The sequence below is a fragment of the Mchenga conophoros genome, linkage group LG1, assembly GCF_057382185.1.
Source record: "Mchenga conophoros isolate Kocher_MC1m ecotype Shallow Benthic linkage group LG1, M_conophoros_male_GT1.1, whole genome shotgun sequence".
Taxonomy (NCBI): Eukaryota; Metazoa; Chordata; class Actinopteri; order Cichliformes; family Cichlidae; genus Mchenga; species Mchenga conophoros.
The window spans coordinates 36,299,630-36,314,140 of NC_140526.1; the positions used below are offsets into that span (position 1 = coordinate 36,299,630).

General features: G+C 40.2%; 1 protein-coding gene across 3 annotated transcripts in view; it reads right to left on the reverse strand.

Moving 5' to 3' along the window:
• Positions 1–1,790: 1,790 nt before the first annotated feature.
• The window catches only part of pacsin3 (protein kinase C and casein kinase substrate in neurons 3), a 34,644-nt gene continuing 21,923 nt past the window's right edge, over positions 1,791–14,511 (reverse strand). For all 3 annotated transcript variants that reach the window (XM_085276381.1, XM_085276373.1, XM_085276387.1), the window contains 4 exons: positions 13,495–13,615; positions 9,145–9,287; positions 5,653–5,813; positions 1,791–3,289 (listed from right to left, as the gene is read on the reverse strand). In XM_085276381.1, coding sequence (XP_085132507.1) covers positions 3,174–3,289; positions 5,653–5,813; positions 9,145–9,287; positions 13,495–13,615 — 541 coding nt within the window. In that variant the 3' untranslated portion in view covers positions 1,791–3,173. The remainder of the gene's footprint in view (positions 3,290–5,652; positions 5,814–9,144; positions 9,288–13,494; positions 13,616–14,511) is intronic.

Genomic DNA, 14,511 nt, shown 5'->3' on the forward strand with positions numbered 1-14,511 from the left:
AGCTCGGCTAAAAACCTATCCCAACTGTAATGGGGATACAGCCTGTCAAGTTTGCCAATCTGTTTCAGGAAGGAAGTCAATCATTCGCACAGACAACCAAAGTAAAATCACTAACCTACACACAAATGTAGTACTTAAAGGGAGCCCAGGACCTATTTGCCGTAAAGCAATGGCGCTAACCACCCCACCTCAGTGTTAACCCACTCCCACAGCCATGTCACATGTGGTTGACTGATTACATATTTGTGTTAAACAGCTGAACAGGTGTAGCTAAGTAAGTGAGCACCGAGTGACAGCCAGCTCAACAACAGTCATGAGTCATTGCAGGATGCTGTACAGCAGGGGTTAGGAACTCCAGGCCTCGAGGGCCGGTGTCCTACGGGTTTTAGATATCACTGTGGGTCAACACACCTGAATCAAATGATTAGTTCATTACCAGGTCTCTGGAGAACTGCAAGACATGTTGAAGAGATAATTTAGTCATTTAAATTAGCTGTGTTGGATCAAGGACACATCTAAAACCTGCAGGACACCGGGCCTTGAAGCTGGAGTTCCCCCACCCCTACTCTACAGCATCCTACTTATGTTTCATCTTCACGTGAGCCACAGAAAAAAGACATCATTACAGTACTCCTAAATATACTTTGAATTTAATTTGAACACTTCTTTTATCGTGGCATTTTTGACAGGTTAGAAATGAAAATGGGTTACACAGGATTTTTTTTTTTTTAATTTTCCACATTTATGTCCAGGTTTTGGATCTTGGATGTGTTTATGTGCACTTATCTGGCACTGTCCTGCTGCAGCTTCACTGAATGAGAGCAGGGCATCGCAGTCTGACTGCCAAGAAGCGAGGCCTGTCGTAAGGGCGACACTCCAGCTTGTGTGGCAAGGACTGTTTCTGCTCATGCATTTGTTTCTGGAAGATTATATTGTAGCAAAGATTAGCTTTAGCCTTTATTAATATAACCTTTAACAAGGCTGTTGCTGACTACTGTCTGTGCCTTTGTGGAATTCTTTTTCCTGTAGATTTTGAATGCCTGTAATTTTAAGGTTGCTTTGATGTTTAGAGACTGGTGAATAAAGTGTATTTCATAAAGCGTAGAATCAGATTTTTTTTTTTTTTTTACCTAATTACTGGTGATTATTCCTGATAACTCTGCTCTGGAAGGTTTGTCTGGGGCTCCAGGTGACTGCATTAAACAATGAAAACATCATCCATGGAGGGAACCACATAATGCTCCAGTGGCCGTAAAGGGTAAAGCAGAAGTTTAAAAAAAAAAATACTCTTTTGATCTGAAAGTAATACACTCAGACCGGTTTGCAGGATTTTACATGCAAAGCTTAGTGTTGTCATGACAACAGGGACAGCAGTTTGTGTTCTAGTTTCATTGTATAAGATGTATGAAGACACAAGCTGATGCTTCCCTGTGCTGAATTGTATTTGCATGTTTCCAGCCAAAGCAACAAGAGGTTCAGCAGTATGTGCTGCTGAAGAACCAACTTGTGAAAATGGGAAATCTCCTCAAAACTGGCGTTTCATCCCAGTTTTCTTTTCCTACATTGTTCCCTTCCACTCAGTTTCCCATTAACATGATTTGACACAGCACTCCAAACAGCCAGCCTTCTCAGCAATGACCTTCTGTGGCTTACCCTCCTTGTGCCGGTGATAAGATACTCAAAATGGAAATGCAATACTCTGAGATACTGGAGTTCTGATATTTGGGAGCTTTAAGCTATAATATGAGCATTTACCCTTTTGATGAGCACAAAAGATGTTCTGTGAAACATTCAGCTGTAGAAAGCTTTTTATTGTTGCTTCTCCCTGTAAGTACTGTATATGTATATGTTACAATTATGGAAAGAAAAAGAAAGAATCCACAGACCAATGTAGTAGATCTAATATCTTCTATTTTAGCATCTATGTGGGTTAGCTGTAGCAGGGATAAGATTAACAGGGAAAGAAGAGACTTCCTTGTATGTAAGACACAAATTTAAACATGAAAAACCCCCAAACCTGACATAATAAAAGAAAAAAAAAACTTATTACTTTTTTGTTTTTATGTGTCTGAGATGATTTTGCATTGTGATCCCAGCATAGCAAATCAGACTAGCAACAAAAAAACATGTATAGATTAAAAAGACCCAGAGGTAACAGTCGACGTTACTGCTTTGGCTTTGGCGGCAACTGTTTATCTGCAAACTCGCGTGACTTAATATGAAAAAACAAACAAACAAAAAAAAAAAACAGCTGTCACATAAAAAAAAGTGTCTAAAAAGTAACCAAAGCCCACAAATATCAAGCTAAATGAAAGCCAATCAAGTGCTGCCTGCATAATTAAATTTACTGTAATGTATCCGAAGTTTTAAAGGTTTTTTCCATGTTTAGAAGGAGGCCATGAGCCCATTATACAGCAGACAGCTGTAATCTCTCACTCAGAAAGCCGGGCAGCGTCGCGCATTTGCAGGCTGTAATTCCTCGATCAGAGTAGCGCGGTGCTGCACATATCCAGGGTGCAATTCAGTCAGACAGTAGGGTGGCGCTGTATATTTCAGACCTTATCGACTAAGGCACAGTCAGTGTTTAACTGGGTTTTGTCATTTGAAACAGCAGCAGTCACCGCAGCTGAGCAGAGAAAGCTGTGGAGTTCCTGGTGATGGCCCCTGGATGCTGGATCCAAGAAAACTCAAAACCTACACTGAAATCTTGTGAGTGAGCCAGCTGTAATGGCTGCTGCTCACCTCATCTCCACCCAGTCTTATTCTTTTTGGACTAAACGTGTGTTGTCCAATAAAACATCCCTTTAGAAAACAAAGATATGACAGAACAAACATGCATGTTTACAGTTTGTTTGGCAAGCCTCTCGATGCTTCTCTGCCTGAAGCTAAAGCTTCTACCAATCGACTGTGCCGCTGACGTCTTGTTGATTGAACAATCCATCACGAATAAGGAAACTTTTGCACTGGTTGAATTTACAAAAACATGCTTACATTTTCTTTTCTTTTTTCTTTTTTTTTTTTTTTTTTTTTTACAGTCAGCAACAAAAAAAAACCCAAAACAACCCAGGCTGTTTTCAAAAAAGGCGGGTCTACTGTTCAGCACTAACACCTTTTAATTAGTCCTGGTATCTTGATTGCAGCGTTGCTATTGGGTGGCCATAGAGGGGGGGCCATCAGGACGCAATGACGTGCACGTAGTTGGCAGGGTAGAGGCCAATCTGGCCATTGCTCAGCTGTCCTTTACACCAACCCTGCTCGTCCTCTTCTCCCAGCTTCAGTAGCTCCTCCCCTGGAAGGATGAGAGTCAGTTTGGCTTTAGTCACGTTCATTTAAATGAATAATTGGATACTGACTGGATACGCCTGCAAAATACAAGCAAAACGCAGGACTTTGGCCTCCTGTTTAAAACAAGTTAAAGACAGGAAGGTAAAATCTCCCGTTTCCACAGCTGTGAAGACCCTTATGGCTCTCCACAGCTGTGATTCTGATCTACAGTACAGGATTTACAGAAGTGCAGTAACGCAGGATCTTTCCCCAGCACATCAATTTTCTGTAATTGTGCCTTCTAATGGAATTTAAAGGTTTTGTGTATTTTTTCACTTTATTGTATGTTGTAATGTGTTCAGTAAAAAGCTCTTGGAAGTTCGCTTGTGCGATACAAACAGGCTGGCTCTGACTCCCCCAAAAGTCGGGGACGAATCTTTCATGGAAATAAAAACCTCCCTACACAGCTGAGCTGAGCTGGGTTAAGCTCAGTGGTCCCATCAAGTCCCGTTAGCTTGGTGAGAGTTACTATACACCACAGCAGCTTTAAACCTCTGTTATGTTTAACAACACGTTAAGCTTCATCTCAATTTTTCTCATTTCTGCACCTGCAGCAGAATGTGGGGGTGGGGGTGGGGGTGGGGGGGGGGGGGGGGGTGGGGTTTGCCACTGGAAAAGACCAAAATAAAAAAAAAAAGAAGAAGAAGAAAAAAAAAGAAAGAAAAGAAACTTTTTGTGTTTGTCCTCCAAATATTTGCAGATGTGCTTTACAGATTTGTAAATTTCTTATGTTTCTTATTCAATGTCAACTTGCAGTACACGATTTTCTTTTAAGTTTAGGAATTTTCCAGTGAATTCATGTTCAGATTTTGGAGATATATTATATACCTACATATTAATTTTGGGGGTCTTTTTGTCCGTCCCCTTCTTTCTTTTGATTATGTCCATTATTTATCCTCTATACTAAACGGAGTACCATTTGTCTGGTATACAGCAGCTTCTTCCCTCTTGACTGCGAGGAGTGTAAAGAGGAGGAGGGACGCAGCAAGATTTGTTACACCCCCGCTGTGAGGCTTTCTCCCAAACATTTTCTGTGGAGTTGCTTTAAATATAAAAATAATTAATGTTCAACCCCTGAGGATACACGGTACACACAGGTAGCCTCAGTCAAATTGACCTAGAGAGCAGTTGCAACCCCTCCGACAACTTCTGGTCACTAAGGAAAAATGTATTTGCCAACGAGTAGGCAGGTTGGCAGAAAACATTTCCCTTCAAAGTAAAGGTTGGACTACATGTTTGAAAAGGCAGAACTTTTTACTTTGAAGGTGAATGTTCTCCATTCCCAGTTAGCAGCAAACTCTTCAGTTTCATAGCTGCTGGGAAGAGTGGTTGGCGTCTCCCATACAAATGACTAATGACAGCAGCAACCTGCTACCAGCCAAAGAAATGACAAGGAGATTTTTGCTGTAGCACTGTATGCCTTTTTACAGCTAGTTTCATCTAGCAACAACAAGCACCTTTTACTTGCCAACTGGTCTGGTGATATTTTTCGACCACTTCCTGCGTCACTGACCCTGAAGTATTCCTTTCAAATCAATTAACTTAAAACAAATCAAACAAACAGAAGCACACATCCATTAACTATCAACTCAATATTTTGATATTCATTATTTTATTTCCTCTTCATTTACATTAGTCGTTTCTTTTTTGGGCATTTGGCTTTACTCAGCTTACCAGACCTTACAATTACAACCAGATTAGTCACTGAAAAGCTACAGTAATGCACTGTTAATATTTAGATGCATGTAGGCAAAAAGCTGAGCGTTTTATTTTCACGTGAAAGCTGGAAAAGGTAATTGTTCTACAAAATAAAAGCATTCCTGTGGGGTTCATTAAGTCTAATTAAAAAAAAAAAAAACCCAAACAAACAAAAGCCTGAATGTTTTCATTTCCAGTATCCAGAGATATGTGAGTGCTTTCAGCAAGCTTTGTACATACAACTTTTGTAATGACGATCCAACTGAAGCCACAGAAACATGGAAGAGAGTAGCACAAATCTACCCTCTTATGCTCAGAGAAGTATGCATGTATACTTCTTTCTGTGGAAACTTAGATGGAGTCGTTCATGCATTAGTTTTATCAGTTCCAAAAAAGTAAGATGTAATGTGTGTGTGTTTATGCACCACTCTGTATTACACTCTTACTGCATTTGAGGATCAGTGTCAAACATCTTGTCTGGAACAACATGTTTGACACGAGTATGTATGTAGTTCTTAAGATGAGGCATCAAGGCAGAAAAACTAAACTTTTAATTAAATAAAAACTGTAAATACCAGCACTCTTCTCTGTGATGCCTTCCAACTAAAAAGCATTAGTAGGGGTTAATACCTGCTTTAAAGCTGAGCTCATCGGCTTCCTGGCCCGTGTAATCATAGAGTGCTTTGACTCGCACTCCCTCTACCTGCTCTTCTTCCTCCTCCCCGACGCCATTTACCGCCACCTTCTTTGGACTTTCATCATCTGACCAGTCTGATGAATAATCTTTCACCCTGTGAGAGAAGAGGGATAGAGGCGTTAAAAGTCAAGCTTGAACTTTTCCATTTGCTAAAAATAACACGAACATTTCCACAGACATAAGTTGGTAATAGGCAAATTTTCCCATTTTGAGTTTCCCCATTTTCCTGGCTTACATCACATGACTGAATTGAGGTGTTTCAGCTGCACGGCATCTCCTGGGAAACACCGCTTTTATCATCACAGATATAAAGGGAAGAGTAGCGCGTGGAAATGTCAGGCTCACAGAAGTCTGAGCTTGAAAAGCACCACATACAGATGTAAAATGTATGTATGTTATAGAAACACACACGCCTGCACACACATGTAGACTTGTAGAATACCCAACTATCTAGTCCAGTGATGTCTCAGCTTACCAAATGGACATTACACCAGTGTTATTATTAGAAAGTGGGAAGGATGGCTAAAAATAAAATAAAAAATTGTGACTCTTACTTCCCTCTTTGTTGCTCTGTACTACATCCCTTCAAATGACAACAGCAATAACAGCTACACTGGAAAGAACAGAGCTCAAAGCAAAGTGGTTAGGAGCCTTCCCTGTTAATTAAAAAAAAAAAAAAAAAAAAAATCTCTTTATGCTTGTCTTAAGACACCAAAAAATACATATATGTGGTACTGTAGTCCAACTAGATTTGTAGTACTGATATAGATTTTTCTTTTCTCTCTTTCTCACTTTTTCTTTTTCAAAAAACAAACAAACAAACAAACAAACCCATTATGGAGTACATAAAGATGAGCAGGTTTGCAATTCTTTTAAGGAAACATGGCTGTCCTGTGACATTCACACCGTCATGTTTCCACCTTTGAGACATCACACCAAATTAAATGAATTTCCAAGGCCAAGCATTCACTCCTAACTGTATTGCTTTACATGTTGACCTGTCCCCAAACGGTGGGTGAGGTCGGGGTTGCGTGTCCCCAGTATGTGACTGTATTTAAAAAAAACAAACAAAAACAAAACAAAAACAAAAACCACATTTATGTCCTCGCAACATGAGCAATACACGTGTATGCGCACACACACACACACACACACACAGTTCTAGCTACTAATTAAGAGTGTCATCTATGTACAGGATGTTAACTCCTCAGGGTGACTACAAGGTAACAAGGAAAGTAAACCACATGCTGTCTTCTACCTCCGTCTCTGACACACACACACACACACACACACACACACACACACACACACACACACACACACACACACACACACACACACACACACACACACACACACACACACACACACCTGTGAGAGACATAATTGTAGTCTTGTGTTTAGTCTGCAATCAACAGCCCACAACATTCCATTTTAAAACTTCACAAAACCAACAAGCACAGCTCTCTCTTTAAAATTTTCTTAAAAAAAAAAAAAAAAAAATCAAGAAGTGTGTTTGTTATGTATTGATGCTGTGTATTCATGTGCATGTGCACAGCAAACACAAGCTCTTTATGTTCAGGTGGAAAAATCTCTAAAAAATTACTGTATTGTTATTTTGTTCCAGTTGCAAGCACGTGTAGCGAGGTAAACGGCAAATGAAATTTAAGACACTTAATTTGCACTTCGCTGCATATGTGGTCAGATCACAGAAGTGATTACAATCCCTCTCATGTGGGGACTCCTGCAGACAGGGCAGATGTGGAAATGTATCTGCTAGAGCAGGGCGATATGACCAAAAATATTTATCAAATTTGCGATAACGATATAACTGACGATATAATTGACACTAGACAAAATACTTTACAACTCCACAACTTTATTAGTGCAAAAAACCCCATCAATGTATTTTCACTTAAACAAGCAGCTGTTTATGTGCATTAAAGTTATATAAAAATTTAACAGTGCAAATGCAAATTCCTTGCTGACAGTTTAACCAAAAGGCATTTCCAGTGGAAACTGGCTGACATATCCTCAGCATAACTATGTATAATATCCACAAAACTTAAAAAGAGGTTATACACACACAATACAGTAATATTATGTTGAAGCACAGTACGTATCACTCTGCGAGGCTCCTGCCTACAATAGCCGTAATGCTCCGACAATCCATCAAGCGGTGCGGCTTCGTACTAAAACATTTGAAAGATTTTTCAAGCGCCGTGTACGACATAAAATCATTTCGAGGTCAGTAAACACAACCAGAATTCATACATAAGGCACACGGGATTATAAGGCGCACTGTCGACTTTCAGAAAAATCAAAGGATTGATTTTAAGTGTGCCGTATTTTCCAAACAACACGGTAATAACGACGTCCCGCTAGCATGCTCTACCAAAAATAGTGCTTTGTTGTGTATCTGACGGACGCAAGCCAAACCAGTTCCACACCACTGAAGTTGCAGCATTTTTACAAACCAGTTCTGGTTCATCCGTTTCATTCAACGATCTACTTTCGCTCTTCTCATTCTGCGTCGCCGCCATGTGCGTATGTAAACAAAGGCACTGCGCATGCGCGTTTTACCCATATTCTATCGCGATATTTCATTTTCCTATCGTTGCCCAAAATTACACCGGTATTACCGTGAACGGTATGATACAGCCCAGCCCTAGTATCTGCAGCTATTCAGTAGAAAAATGAAAAGCAAGAACTACTTAACTAGTCCCTGATTTTGTCAGCGGTTTCATACTGTTACAAAGGGAGTTTTTCCTTCCTACTGTTGCCAAGTGCTTGCTCATCAGGGTCAGCTGATTGTTGGTTTTTTTTCTATGTTATTGAAGGGTCTTTAACTTACAATATAAAGCACCTTGAAGCAACTGTGGTTGAGATTTGGAGATATTGGGGGGAAAAAATTGAAAGCACAACATATAAAGCACATCCCAAAAATCACATTTTAGAAATATTACCGCTGCTATTATCGTATTTGGCCATCAGAACCTGCACATTTGATTTTTAACCAAGTCTCCTGTATCATGGATAGTTTTCATAAAGCCAAATTGTTTCCTGTCATCTCTGGGGTTTATTTGTTGCAAAGTTTAAAAAAAAAGAAAAAAAAGGGAGTATTGATTCCATCAGAGGTCATACCAATAATAATTTATTGGTTAGTCAGCAACTGCTAAGTGCATGCTGTACTTGGCCTTTTTTTCACATGGAATATTTCACTCCCATTTCATGGATTCACCTCACCACCAGGTTCAGCTTTATGGTCTGTGAGTAGACATTTCGACTATAGGAGGTTAAAAGATTACGTATACTGCTTTGTGAGTCAAGCGCAATTATCTCCACAGATAGCTTCTCAACAGAGCACAGATGTTGGAGTTTATGATAACATAAACTCCAACATCATGTCCACAGTGTCCTCCTACCTGCTGGTGTCCAGGGTAATGGGACTCGGTGGGACATTGTCTCCAGCAGAGGAGACGATGTTGGTGAGGGTCACCACGTTCTCCTCAGAGTTTCCACTGTGCATCCTCTTGCTGATGGAGCGACTTGCCTCTGGAGACCACTCCTGCACACAGACACACAGTCATTTACTTAAGCTTACACTGACTCAGGTCTTTGTCTCTTTATCAGTTTATGTCGACATAAGTGACACAAGTTTAATGAACACTCTGTTGATGCATCCACGGGAGTCAACAAAAGCCAGAGCTAGGCCTTTAAAGTATGCTGCTGTTGCATTCAGTTAAAGAAAGGATGATGATTTAAATGAAAGAAAATGTGCTACACTGCAGTGTTATGGATGCACGGATATGCAAATGGTTTGGTTTTGCAAAGTCAAACCAAAGACGTAGACGAGATCAGCAGTGCTGTGTGTTACAACACTTGTTAAGACTTCATCCAAAATGCGTTTCTCTTCAGATTCTGTAAGAAGCGCGTCAAATAACAGCTAAAGATCCGTGGAAGGATACGACAACAGCACCGGTGCTTTGTGTCACTGATAACGTTACCCAAGATGCAGCAAATTTTTGACATTACATGGTACTACTTGTCATTGTTGACCGTTTCAATTCAAAAACTGCTAAAGAACATAAGGCGTTATCTTCAGATCTCTTCTTTTGTCAAACCCACAGTGCTAAACTCAAAGGGAATCAGAGAGCTGCTGAAACTGACAAATATTCATATTAAAGATGCCGTATCAGAGACTCTCCGATTTTTAATGGACCTAAGAGATTTAAAAAAATGATTGTCTTTGAAGTCCAGAAGTGCCTCATTAGTGTTGATGTCATGTTCTTAACACTTATCACCCAAGTTTTAAAATACAGACAATTATATATTGTAGTTTTACAGTCGAATATAAATGAGCAAGAACAATGAAAACCACATAGAGACACAAAGCTATATGAAAATATAATCACAACACAAAACACCTGAGAGTTTTAAATGTGAAACCAAATCTGAACAAAGCGCACTCTTAAAAAAAAAACAAAAAAAACAACAACAATTCATAAGTTTCAACATGAAGCCCTGTCAATCTTTAGATCACACCCAGACCTAACGCACTATCATGTAATAGCAGGGTGCTGCTTGCAGGCGTAGGCAGCTGGGGATAGACTTGTTAGTATTAGCTCTCTTCAGAGGAACCTTGATCAGCAGGAGGTGTGTGTTCAGTGAGATACCACAGATATAATTAGACTTCTTGACAAGTGCTGTGTATAAGTTTCCCGTCAAGTGAGGCCATCGTACAGCTCCTCCTCGCCTGATCTTTACGCAGTGGGGGAATCGTGCTTGGAGTTATGAATGAATATAGTTAACTGAAAGTCCTCGCAAGTTCAGACATGTGTGTGTGTGTGTTGGGACAAAGGCTCTCTGTTCGCATGTCAGCGGCACTGTGGGAATGCCAGGAGATTCCTCAGAGGACAGAAAAGACACTTATCCCTGCCAGGATCTTCCACTTGCTTACTTTTTGCAAAGAATAACTGAGGAAGGTAAAAAAAAAAAAAAAAAGTGTTTACTTTGTCATCACTGCAATAATGTTAACTTAATAATCTTAAAATGCAGAATCCAAAGATCAGACTCATTGATAACGCTGAAAATGTGCATGTGTGCAAAACCTAGGAACTGAGAAAAACAAATCTATATAAGGAAAGTGGAGAGATCCCTCCACCAGGACAGACAGACGTCCAGCAGATGTCAAGCAGCACAGCCGATGTACTTTACAATTACCAGCTCTGGCAGCTCTCAGACTAAACCATCTTCAGCTGTGTGCTACCACTCGAACGTCTCTACTAAAGCAGTAACGATGCTTCAGTTTTTATTAACCAAAACAAAAAACATACTTCAGAGAAAAGCTAAAGTATGTTTGATCAAACAAATGGATTTGAGATCATCCAAAAATCTGTCAGACTTTAAGTAACTGTGTTGTTCGCATGTTACATGTAGTCTTTTCTATAATTTGAAATTCAAAGCTCCAGGTCTGGAACAGCAAACATAGCGGGGCAGTGTGCGGCTGCCAGAAATAAAGGTGGAGGATGAGAGGCAAGAATCCAGATAATGTAAGAAGAGGCTCTGCCGAACCACGCACAGAGAGAAAATAGGACAGTACAACATTTACAATGTGTGACTCAGGAGCAGACAGCAAAGACGGTGGGGAAGTACGCAATATGTAACATTCTGGAGACATGTAAGAAGTCACTGTTTCTCTCTTTTGTGTTTTAAACAGCGAGATAAAAGGACTTCTTGAAACCAAACTACATACAGACTACCGACTTCAAGTGCAGTTGCCCTACACTCCTAAATTTGCAATGCATATTGCAGTACCTAAAAATAATTACACTTCTAATAATACTGCTAAAACTGGTAACAGCTGTCAGTTTTCAAAGAAAGAAAAAACAATTTACACCGATCAGACAAAACATTACAAGCAAAGACAGGTGAAGTGAATCACAGTGGTTATCTCTTTACCATGGCACCTGTTGGTGGGTGGGATACTTTAGGGAACAAGTGAATATTTTTTCCTCAAAGTTGAGTGTTAGAAGAAAAATGGACAAGGATTTGAGTGAGTTTGAGAAGGACTAAATTGTGATGGCTAGATGACTGGGTCAGCATCTCCAAAACTGCAGCTCTTATGGTGTGTTCTCAGTCTTCAGGAGTTAGTATCCATCAAAAGTGGTCCAAGAAAGAAACAGTGGTGGATGGATGTATGACCGGAAGGTCGGCCCATGTGGTCTAATCCAAGACACAAAAGTTAATGTTCGTTCTGAGAAACACCTGGCACCAGGATTCAGTATGTGAAGAAGGCAAGCTGGCAAGCTGGCAGAGGCAGTGTGATGCTTTGGACAATGTTCTGCTGGGAAACCTTGGGTCCTGCCATCCATAAGGATGTTACTTTCACATGTACCACCTACCTAAGCATTGCTGCAGAGCATCTACAGCCTTTTATGGAAACAATATTCCCCGATGGCTTCTTTCAGCAGGATACTGCACTCTGCCACAAAGCAAAAATGGTTCAGGAATGGTTTGAGAAGCACAACAATGAGTTTAAGGTGTTTACTTGGCCTCCAAATTCCCCAGATCTCAGTCCCATTGGTGATCTGTGGGATGTGCTGGACAAAACTATACGATCCATGGAGGCTAACCTCAAAACTTACAGGACAACAGGATCTGTTATTAACATCTTGGTGCAGATACCACTGCTCGCCTTCAGGGCTACTTTGGCAGAAAAAAAAAAAAGGACCCACACAATTTTATGTCTTATTGGTGTATACTCTATTTTTAAAAGAAAGGAATAATGAGTAACTGTTTCATTTCCACTAAAATACTCCAAATGATGGTTCTCCTTTGTATGATAAGAATCATATTCTATAATTAGGGTATTGTAGAATACGCTAATCTACCTTTCTTACAATGTAACTATTATGGACGAATGCAGAATATTACAGTATCCCAAGGGAAAAAACAACATGCCTGGGAAAACACAGTGTACGTAGTTTCTTTAATTCACGCCAAAACCCCAGGACCATGGAGAAAATTTTGGACATGTAACCCTGGCTGTGCAAATTAAACAAAAACTCAGAAAGTTTCCTTTAGGTTATTCTTGTTTTTTGAAAAAGAATTTACATGAAACGGTAGTTTCATTAAAAACAAACAAACAAACAAACAAACAAACAAAAAAACAATTTTGTCACATATGCTAAGCAGACTACAGAATCCTGAGACTCTAATCTGAATTCCTGCACAACAATCATTTGCACTGTTGTTTGTGTTTTTCCATATGTAAATATTTGTATTTATTGGTCCTGTCTGCAGCACTGAGGTGCAAGTTCCATTCCACTAGCAACTAATCTGTGTGTGTGTGTGTGTGTGTGTGTGTGTGTGTTCGACATTCCTAACCCCACTCAGCTTTCAGTCACAAAATGAGGCTTTCACTGGAACCCTGCTTAATATTCAGTCCGTCCCCTAAAACACACAGAGTCATGTTTCCATCTCCTCGGGAATTCAATGCAAATCACTACAATGTCCTTTAACAACCCCTAAAAGAATCATTTCCTCAACTTTAAATGGAGTCCTCAAACTCAAAGTTAATGATTTACAATATTTACATAATGAGTATTTAACCAAACTGAGGTCAAGTCCCGTTGAATGTGACCGTTTCAACAGATTTACGTTCCGACAGCACGGATAACGCACACACAGATGTAGATGACTGCACAGAAAAAAACAAAGCAAAACAAAATAATTCATGCGCGACAGGGTGAACAGAGTTTGTGTTTTCACACCTCAAACTGGGGCCAGTTCATGCTCATGCCCGGTCCGTGGGTGTTCCTCCACCATCTGAGGTCTTCAGTTTCGTTGGCTGCACGAATGGTCTGGCCCAGGTCCTGGTACAAAGCTTTGAAGCTAATGGACAGAAAGGGAGTGAATAATCACATTGATTGACACTCTGTCATCAATCTGCAGACCATCTTTCATCTGACTTTGCAACCTGTAACGCATGCTTAGGGACGCTTGTCATTAACCCTGCTTCATGCTGCACAGGTACAGGGCAACGAAATGCAGTTTGCATCCAAGCACTTCTGGATGGATGCAAACTGCATTTCGTTGCCCTGTACCTGTGCATGTGCAATGACAATAAAGTTGAATTCTATTCATCAGGAAAAGACAGGTTTCCAAGTTGGGGATCTTCTAAAGTCATAAAAGATTACTTATTGAAGCAGGAAGCAGTTGTCAAAGAAAACAACAGACTGTACTTGCTGGTTGAACATGGAGAGAATTAAAATCGACACAGTGCATTTTGAATTTACAGTAGCAGGTTCCTGATAGGTCCTGTTTACTCACAGGGCTGGGCATCGAGAACCCTAGAGCCGTCATTTAAAGGTGGGATTTGAGATAAGACACGCTGCATACTTTCTAATCAGCTTCATCAGCACTGAGCTGGTTTGTATACACTCAGATATAACATGAAGAAAAAAAAAAAAAAACAACAACATCTCTTCATCTACATCCAATCTTCCAAAGGAACAGCTGGTAAGAGGGCAGCTTCCCCCCCCCCCGACACACTCTCAAAGTGTTTTTTAATTTTTTTTTTTTTTTTAAAGGATCTCAAACTTATCACAGAGATGGAACATGGTTTTTTGGGGGGATTTTCTTTCCACTCTCTGTAATATGTGCCAGGACGAACCATCTAGTGAACACACATTTTGCACCAGTAGTTGAATATTATCCCACCATGTTTAAAGCCTTACTGACTAGTGTCACATGGAGGAGGTGGGTGAAAAAGTATTCCCATTGGTCCT